At 41.6% G+C, this 10,103-nt stretch overlaps 1 protein-coding gene and 1 pseudogene across 1 annotated transcript; one reads left to right on the top strand and one right to left on the bottom strand.

The window, feature by feature from the left end:
• The first annotated feature begins 248 nt into the window (after positions 1-248).
• polr2l (RNA polymerase II, I and III subunit L) lies at positions 249-1,120 on the top strand. The gene is given in 3 exon segments (XM_072660603.1): positions 249-290; positions 292-344; positions 780-1,120. Coding segments are annotated over 3 exon segments (204 nt in total). The 3' UTR covers positions 889-1,120.
• Positions 1,121-2,299: 1,179 nt separating this feature from the next.
• LOC140538382 (cleavage and polyadenylation specificity factor subunit 7-like) overlaps positions 2,300-10,103 on the bottom strand; it is an 8,583-nt pseudogene continuing 779 nt past the window's right edge.

The following is a 10,103-nucleotide window of genomic DNA, read 5'->3' as shown; positions in this document are numbered from 1 at the left end:
AATTTCATCTGTTTAGTTAAAAATGTGACCACGTGACCAAAACATTAAGTGATTAAAAACTCATATCTAAATAATTAAGTATATATTCAGTAATCTAAACCTAACTGCAGTCATAATATCAGCATTATATTAATATATGTATATAAAAGGGATATAATATAATATAAAAGTGCTGTAATATGAAGTGCTGTAATATGGAATTAAAGGAAGCTCGACCCTGTTGCAGATTATCAGACCATCTCTTCAGGATGATTATCCCAGTGCGGTGCTTCACCTGCGGGAAGATCGTGGGGCAACAAGTGGGAGGCGTATTTAGGTCTTCTTCAGGCGGAGTACACCGAGGGGTAAGACCGTGTCCGGATGAAGTTCTGCGGTCTGGAGAAACTCACTGACCAGTTTGAGTGGTGGTGAACGGATCCAGGCCTCATCATGACTGTCTGAGTTTTTGCTGATGGCAAAATAGTGGCAAATCTGAACAAACAAATAAATCTATAATATAATATTTTGCTTTATAGTGTTTCCCTCAGTCATAGATGGGTCTAATGTTCTAGAGCCGAGCTCTTCTCAGAACTCTGGTAGAACCGTGTCTCAGGCATCAGGCAGCGTCTTCATCACCATTAGGTGAAGAACTTTCTGTGAGGAGCTTTTATTAGAGCTTCAGACGTCTGCTTCCCTTCACCTCCACTTATGTGTATGGTTGACCAGTTATGAGGATATTTTTATTATGTGTTTAGTAGAATCAACAGCAGATCAGTGGTAATTCTGTGTTCACTCCTCAGTGATGCTCTGGATGCTCTTGGACTAAAGCGGTACTGCTGCAGGAGGATGCTGCTGTCCCACGTCGATCTCATCGAGAAGTTACTGAACTACGCTCCGCTGGAGAAATAGCCGGACAGCACAACCCCTCCCCGTATCCCCTCCCCTATCCTGTCCCCTGTATATATGTTGGGTCATGTTTTGGGCTCTAGGCCTGTGGGCTGGTTACTTTTGTTTAAATGAGGACATCCTTTTTACACACACACACACACACACACACACACACACACACACACACACACACTATTCTGTTGATTGCATTCATTGGTTTGAGTGATGTTTTATAAATAAAGTAGTAAAAGCTCTGGCTTGTGAGAACCTTCTTGTATGACAGCTTCCTGTGGTGGAAAATACACAAAAACCTTGAACCCACTAGAAAGCTCTGTAGCTCAGGAGGTGTTGAGACTTGAGTTACAAAACAATAATATATATATATATATTTATTAAATTTTATATATAAATATGTATATATATGTATTAAATATTTATATATAATGTATATATATATATATATATAATGTATATAGTATATATATTTATTGAATATTTATATATAAATATAAGTTAAACTATATATATATTTAAAGAAAATACTATATATTAACTATTACTATGTTTTTTCATTAGCTACACAGGCTACTTTTCTAAGTCTGAACACATCAACAAATCCTCTACAGAATTACACATTTAGATTTCAATGTAATTTTTGTAATTTTAAAAATGTGAATCAGTGAACAGTGTAAAATTCAGTAAATAAACAGTAATTATAATAACAGTAATTTAACAGGCTGCAAATACCTTTCACATGACTAACTTTTCAGAGACAGGAAAAAAAAACCCATTTATATCTATATTTATACAATTGAATATAGACACCCCCCCCCCCCCCACACACACACACACACACACACACACACACCTCCCTATTTCTATTGGTCCATTTATCATTCAGTTTTTCACATCTTGGAAAAAAACCCCTTGAAAGATGTGTTAATCCTGAGACCTGTTTGTAGTGTTTAGAATGTAGCTATTATTGAAATGAGTTTAGGTTAACAAATCTGTTAAGACTGATGCCCTTTAGATATTTTTCAGCTCTCAGAGTTAGAAATGAACCCCACACACCTCTACATGCTCTACTGTGACACTCATCAACATTGCTTTTATTTTTGTTGTATTACGTGCTGCACCGACAAAATACTGGCTCCCACTGGAGAATATGAGCAAGACAGGCTGGACAAAAAAATTTAATTGAAAAAAATATTTCATGTTTTTTCTGTCAATCAAATACATTATATAAATATTTCAAATAAATGTTAGATTATTTATACTATTTTTAATGAAAGACAATAAAAAAAACAAAATGATACAGCCCATTTCCCCTCATGTTTAACAAGTGATAATACCCGTCTCTTACTGCTGTCGTCACAGCACACACACACACACACACACACACACACACAGCACAGCTCTGATAGTTGAATTCACTTTTTTTTAATATTGGTACAGCAGCATTTCATTACAAAAATGTACACTGGAGAAAAAAAAAAAGATGTGTGAACTTTTTTGTTCGTTTTTTTTTTTTTTTTTTTTTTTTAATTGTGTTAAAAACAAAACAAACCAACAGCGGAACCACAACGTGACCCAAACAGTCAGCAGCCACTGAAAATGTACATTCTGAACTAAAAAGTAGAATTCCTATACAGTACCATTTACACAGTGAGGGGAATGGAAAGCCTTACACACACTGCTGAAGATGAAATGTGGCTAAGACGTGATGAATGCTAACAGTACTGGTGTTCGGCGGGTGGTGTGGATGGTTTCGGGTGGGGTTTCGTTTCTCTCTATGGTCCTCTGCTCTTGTAGGAGCTCCAACAGCTTTATACACACACCTCCACTGCCCGTCAGTGCCCTGAGCTGGAGAGAAGACGGGCTACGGTCAGTCAGAGCAAGGTTAAGATGGCTGTGTATTGTTTTCCAACCCTAATAAATGAGTCTTAGCTTAAAAGGTTTGTGGCTGGTTCTACAGAGAACCTGTTACAACAGAAAATGAGATACCTTGCGTCTTTAAGGTGGTAGTAACCCCAGGCTCCTGCAGGTGGCGCTGCACAGGGCATGCAAAAAGACAAGGGAAGGAGCTGAATCTGCAGGCGTGTGGAAGCGTGGCGGTCACACGGGGTCTACCAGCAGTGGAAGAAATCCCTGAAGTCTACACACTTTGCAGGTATTTATTTATAGCCCCATCATCCTTGTGCAGCACCACCTGCAGGAGCCTGGAGTTACTACCACCTTAATCTAGCAAGGTGGCTTGATTATATGTCCGGGGAGCTATAGAATTGAAAGTTACCCCCCCTCATTTTTAATTGGTCCATTTATCATGACATTACCACATCCTTGAACGGTTTCCATGGTCAAGGAACCCATTCTCAGTTCTCTACAGAAGAAGCCAGTTTGCTTAGAGTAGAAATCCAAATTCATCCAATCTCAAGATTTCACTAATACACTAATAAATAAATAAATAAATAAAATAAATAGATAGATAGATATAAGGATCTTATACAATAGTGAAACCCTGTTGGTTCTATATTAAAACAAATGTGTTTTAATGATTTTATCAAATTCCACCTATAAAATGTTTTATGATTAAGCATTTAAAATGCTTCTCAGAGTTCGATGCACTGCCTTTGCCTTTACTAAAAAACCCTTTGAACAACACTTTTTTTTTTTTTGAGGAACCAGTCACAGCTCACCCTCTAGTCTGGGACAGTTAACTCCACCTATGGGAGAAGTTGTGCTGTTTGCACTCGCTCTGCTTTCAGCTGAATCGGAAGTGTTGGAAAAGTGGTTCTAAATAGCACCAAAAAGGACAAAGCAGACAGATATCTATACCTAAAACACATAGAACCCTTTAGAACCTGCTTAGGGGTGTGCAATACTTGAAAGAACAGACTGTGTGATGTTGCTGCTCCTGGGCAGGAACGGGATGTTGGGTAACGCAGTGGTGCGTCCACTGGAGATACAAGGTTTTCGAGTGAGTGATATGCAAATCATGTGATGCAGGCATCCTTACCTAACGGTGTCTCTCTCTGTGCTCTCTATGGCGCTCTCGGCCCCGGTCTCTCTCCCTCTCCATGCTGGACGAGCGCTCCCGGTGTCTTCTGGACGGGCCTCCTTCTGGCCAGCCCTGACCGTACGAACTCTCTCTGTCTCTCTCCCGCTCTCTCTCCCTGTCTCGGCTCCTCATGCGCTCCCGGTCCCGCTCTCGCTCTCGGGACCGATGCCTCTTCCTACAGAGAGGGAGAGGAAGAGAAGCAGGTGGACATTATTAGAGGGATACTGGTGATGCTGGTTCCTGATCTGTGGAAGTGATTACGTAGCTCATCACTGATCAGTTTAGGATGTTGGTCAAAACAGCTGAAAAAAAAAAAAAGAAGGTAGGTCTCCCTCTTTGCAGAGTCTAGAGGCGCATTAGTGGCATTTTCATTGCTAATAAAACAACTAATGCGCCACTAGACTCTTCAAAGAAGGAGACCTACTGGAAGAAGTTCTAATCTGATGCTTATTGTCTTCCCGTTCTTCTACCTCTGCTTCTGTCTGCTTCAAAATCCACCACCTACATTCCCTGACCAGTGGATATTACTGTTGAGCTCAGAGGGTAGATTACCCTTTTTATGCTGAAATATGGATTAAATCTCATAACTAGCTCTTCTTCTCTTCAGATGCTCCTCTCTTAGCTCTTGACTGATCATCCATTTATCTCTTAAAAAGTTGTGATGCTTTTCTTTATTAGAGCTTCTGTGTCTGAGCTCCAGTATGTTCTCAAAACTACACTTTATTATTATAATTAAAAAAAAAAAAAAAAGGATCCCCCTAGACACTTTATTAGGCATACACTTCCTTGTTCTCCCGCGCAAAAATTCAAGGATGTGTTACCTATCATTTCAACTTAATCAGAATTAAGCACAGAATATTGCTGTGATTAACACAATTATACTTTAATAGACGGACACCACCAGTTCAATCATAATTGTTAAATATTTGAGCAAATATTGCTTAAAAATATAAAATACTGTAAACAAATGCATGGAAACATGCGTGTCCCTTCAGCCTCCGTTTCTTTAAAATGATTTAATCTCATCTACATTAAACAATCTGGCACCTCAGTGAGAACAGCAGTTTTAATCACTTTTTCTATTAAGTTTAATCGAGCGATTCTCACTCAGCCTCCTGCAGCCCTGTTACATGGTTTGGATGGATGGCAGACGTGTCCTAAACCTGATTGCTCCCTGACTGCACTTTTGAGCCCCAAATTGAATCCCTCACGCCTTCGCCCCTCATCGCACTGATACTGATGCCGAAACGCTGGTGCACGCCTTCACCTTTTCTCCTATTGAAGACTGCTGTTCTCTTCTTCACACTTACCAAACACACTGCAACTTCACCGGGCTCCCAATCGCCTCCTGTATCAGATATAAAACCCTTCCCCCAACCTCCAAAACCCTACATGATCCGTCCCTTCCCATCCATACTGCCCTCCTCAGACTCGGCTGCTCCGTACACCTTTTGTAAAAGGTGTTCTATAAACTGAATTTGTTATAATAACAATTAATTATATTATAAAGGCGAACACACACACACACACACCTGGATCCGTACGACTTGCTCTCTATGGAGTAGAGGCAGTCTTTCAGAGACTCGACCAGCGCCCTGCAGCGGTCATCACTGTACACCCGAGACTGTTTGATCACGGCGATGGCGTTGAGTGAAGGCAGTCGACGTTTCATCTAGCAGCTTGGCCATAGAGACATCACCTGATGGGAAAAAGCCATGAAATCTCAGAAAATGTGCCTCTGGAGCATCTAAGAGGACTAGTCCAGCTCCAGCAGGGCTTTAATGTAGAACATGAGACCACAGCAGAGACCTGTAGTGGCTCCAGACATGGCTTTAGAGATGGCGCTGCTGGCGATGGTTCGGTTTCTGTTCATCAGCTCCTCAAACTCTCCCTCCGGCGTCAGCATAGCGGGGACGTCACCCTCCCTGCTGGAGAACAGCACAGGGTCGCTCTTCCATACAGTACTGGTCCCAATGGCTGTATTTCTGAACAATACACTGCCCCAGGAATAATCGTGATAATCGTGGGTTAAAATGACAGTAACATCATTTAACAGTCAAACTAGGAAATATATTTGCAAAAGTTATTCACTGGTAAATTTATAAATAATTGGTGTTTCTGGATCCTCATTTAGTGACTTTTCTTTTGTCTTCTCAGATGAAACATTCAGGAAGCAGATACAGCACGGTTTACATGCTTAACTAACATTAGCAGATAATTCTGTTTACCCTAAATGGGCAACTCAACCGGTTGGTCACACATGCTTTTTAATATCACAATATTAATTAACACAGCACCATATCAGCCCCCCCCCCGGAAGTCTGGACTTGATCAATAATGTGTGATCAACTAATTATTAAAGTCTTTTGATTGTGAAATATTTATCAATACCCCTAAACTGAGCAGTTATGTTGGTACACTGTCGGTTTACGTGGCCGTAACAGAAAAACACGCTCACCTGTGCCGGCCGAAGCCCGAGCTGCTGTTGTGCGTGTCGTGGGCGGGAGGGAAGAAGGCGGGGTTGATGTGCAGCGAAGGTGCGTGTGTGTTGGGGATGTGAGGGGGTGGGGTGTGTGTGTTTGGGATGTGTGGGGATGGAGGGGGGGAAGCAGGTGAGGGAGGGGGCGGTGGCTGGGAGGTGTGGCGGGGGGAAGGGTGGAGGGGGAGGGTTAAAAAAGGAGGCAGGAGAGAGGGGGGTTTGGCTATCTGGGGGGGGTGGGGGGAACATCGGTGGCAAAGGGGGCAGCTGGAGGTCAGTCGGAGAGGAAATGGACGAACGGACCGTCTGCTTTTTCTGAATCTGTTTTGGAGTTCGAGCGCTGAGGGATGCCCTGGTCAGGAAGACGAGCACATGCACACACACAGATATTTCAGGCTGTATGATTATGGATAAAACATCATACTGTCATTCATTTTAATCTCTATGTATCTCTTCATTTCTAGACCTTACTCAGAAACCGGAGTATGCTGTTTACATGCCCACTGAAATAATCAGATCACTGCAGAAATCTGGATTATATGAAGTGCAAGTAAACACGCTCACCTTCAGTGACGGTTCTGTAACTCTCAGCTCATACAAAAATGCAAAAATGACACTTAAAAAGGCTGAAATTGTTTTTTTTTTTCAAATCTAATCAAATAAAATCAAATTTTATTTGTCACATACATAGTCATACACAGTATAACTTGCAGTGAAATGCTTTTATGACAGTCTGCCCACATCAAGCTATACAATAAAGATCTACATTTAAACTAAACTAAACCTTAACTTAATGAAGTAAAGTGCAAAAGTGCAAAAGAAAAATAAAATAAAAAAATAAAATAGAATAAGTTACATTTAAGTTAAAAAAATAAAATATAAAAATATGAAAATATAGAAATATAGAAATATAAGCAAAAAATAAAAATACAAATATATATACACAGATGAAATACCTGTTACCTTCACAGACACTGTTTGGCAAGTGCACCATTAAAAGCTCCTCATTTTAGCTAAAATTGTTACATAATGTTGCTTTAATACTACATATTATAAAAAACTTTTGACTATACAGTAAATTTTGCCTCAGCTGTCAGTTTTAAACGGAATACATAAACATCCCTAATATTGTTATCATGTGTGACAAACAATGCTGGGACTGGAGATGAAATATATAGAATAACATCCATCCGGAGCGCAACATCGTGTTTACCTCTTTCCCCTGATGCGACTGTTTGCATTACAGGCTGTTTACACTCCACAGCTCTGCGAATGGCGTGAAAGGTGCACTTACGTTTTTTAGCCTGAGCCTCGAACACAGCCAGGTTCTGCCGCGTAGCAAAGCGGCACTCCACTTTCTCTCCGTTTATCTGACAGTGTGGCATCGTGTCTATTAACCGCTTCACAGACTCCTCCGTGGACACCACGATCTCTGCAAAGCTGGAAATAACGGAGACACAGGGGGTTAACTGTGGAGATGAGGAAAGGAGAGAGCAAGCGATCGAGAGACAGAGTAATAGACTACAGTGAGAGAGTAAAGGAGAGATAACTCACCCTCTAGACTGACCATTAGCTCTGTTCTCTGCAAACTTAATATCCACAACATCTTTCACCCCCACCGACCGCGCCACCGACATCAGATCCTTGTCTGAGGTCCACTTCAGGATGCGAAGCAGAGGGCCGATCAGAGAGAGGACAGACAGACACTGTATTATTCCCAAAGCAGACTGTAGGGCTTCAAAAACAGACTGGGCTAAACCCTGGAATGCATTCGAAAAAGCAGACCTGAACCACAGTACAGTACAGAGGTGGGTTAGGCGCACCTGATTGAATTGACCTGTTAATTGCCAGGTTTAGTAGCTCTATTACAGCAGGCTAACTGTGTGAACTGCAAATCAATAAACTGTGCTGGACTCTGGCCCTGAATGCCCACCCCTGGTAAAGTAGGTCACATGAAGCAGCCACATGCAGCCCAACCGTAACCATTCATTTTAAAGCAGCCTTCTTAAAACAGCTCCTCTACTGTTGCTACTCCAGGCTCGGCATGCTGCTGCAACTGCACTAAGCGTGCGGGACAACGAGCCAACAAGCATCACCAGGGTCATATCTGCGTAAAATCTTGTACTCTTACTCTATCGCCTCAGACCACACGCTTCTTTCACTGAGAGAGTTTACATGCACTTCATAATAATCCGATTACCGCAGAAAGTCCAATTGTATCATCAATCCGATCATGCAAAAATATATTATAAAAAATAAAGGTTAATTAAATAAATAAAAAAATAAGCAACTTAAAAACGGTAATAATACAAAAATAAAAGTCAGCAGCTTCCCGGGGAACATCCTGAGCACTGTACTGGTTCTCCTGCAGGGGAACCGCCGGGTCAAATTTACTGGTATTTCTACTCTCCCACTGTCCACACTCAGAAAAGAGAATGGTATGGTGATCGATCACATTAATGAGAACACAGGAACCAATCAGCCCCCTCTGGAGGTCTAGAACTGATCAATAATGTGTGATCAATTAAGTATTAAAGTATTTTATAGAAGACTTAATTCAATAAATTAAAGCAATTTAAAAGTTGATTGCATACAGCAACAGGAGCATTAATGAGGTCAAGGTGTTGAACCTCATCGGATGTGGAGCATCACCCCATCATCCCAGAGAACACAGTTCTCCCCTCTACTAGCTCTCGCCTGACATTAGGCAGCATGGTGCCGATAGGGTCATGCTGTTATGATCCTATTCTATTGGCAGTACTACTTCTCTGACAGGGACTTGACAAGCTGTGTGTGTGTGTGTGTGTGTGGTGTGTGTGTGTGTGTTGTGTGCATTTGCACGTCTGTGTCAGCATTCTAATGCATTCATTAGAAGGGGTGTCAACAAACATTTAGACCTGTGTATGATATCTATCCAGCTATACCTCTGTCTGTATGTGTGATTGTGTGATTGTCTGTGTGTGGTGTGTGTGTGTGTGTGTGTCTGTCTCACAGCTCATAATGAGAAGATGTAGCAATCCCAGCGTGATTAAAGAGCACAGCTGATTAATATTCATGACGTTCATTCGCTCACCCAGGAGAAGTTGCCCACGTAGACGGCAAACCGCCTGGACTTGTCTGCTGCACAGCCCTTGTATGTGTAAACTACTTCCGGCTTGTTATCATGCTTAGTTTTCTCCGTTTCCATCGGCCTCTCGCTGCCCACAGAACCGGTCACCACATCGTCGTAGAGGGCATCATTTCCGTCGTAAGGGATGTCGCCAGCCTGCAGGACAGACATACAGAGTTCGTATGAGCAGACCGTGACCGCTCCTGGAATAAACTGGAAGGCGGATTTGATTGAATTCAGCTCAACAAGAGCAACATCAGCAGTACTGGATGATCTCAATCTACCCTTCACTTCTAAGAACCTCACAACCTAATGCTGAGGGGCTTAACACCCCCATCAGCCTACGTTTGGCACTGGGGCACGGTGACCTTTGGTGGCAGGTGCTCACGGTGCTCACTGCTCCAGTGCATCCCATTCTATTGGTCAGTGCTTTGCTATGGGAATGGATGCACTTAACTTATTTATATCAGATATATTTTTTTTAACATTATCTAAGCACAAAGCACACATTTCTGGAAAAAAAAATAAAAAAACCTTTATAAGATTAAAAGGGAGATTTTTTTCTTCCATCAATCAAAATATACCAATCA

This window comes from Salminus brasiliensis, chromosome 17 (genome assembly GCF_030463535.1).
Source record: "Salminus brasiliensis chromosome 17, fSalBra1.hap2, whole genome shotgun sequence".
Lineage (NCBI taxonomy): Eukaryota > Metazoa > Chordata > Actinopteri > Characiformes > Bryconidae > Salminus > Salminus brasiliensis.
This window is presented reverse-complemented; position numbering and strand designations above follow the sequence as displayed.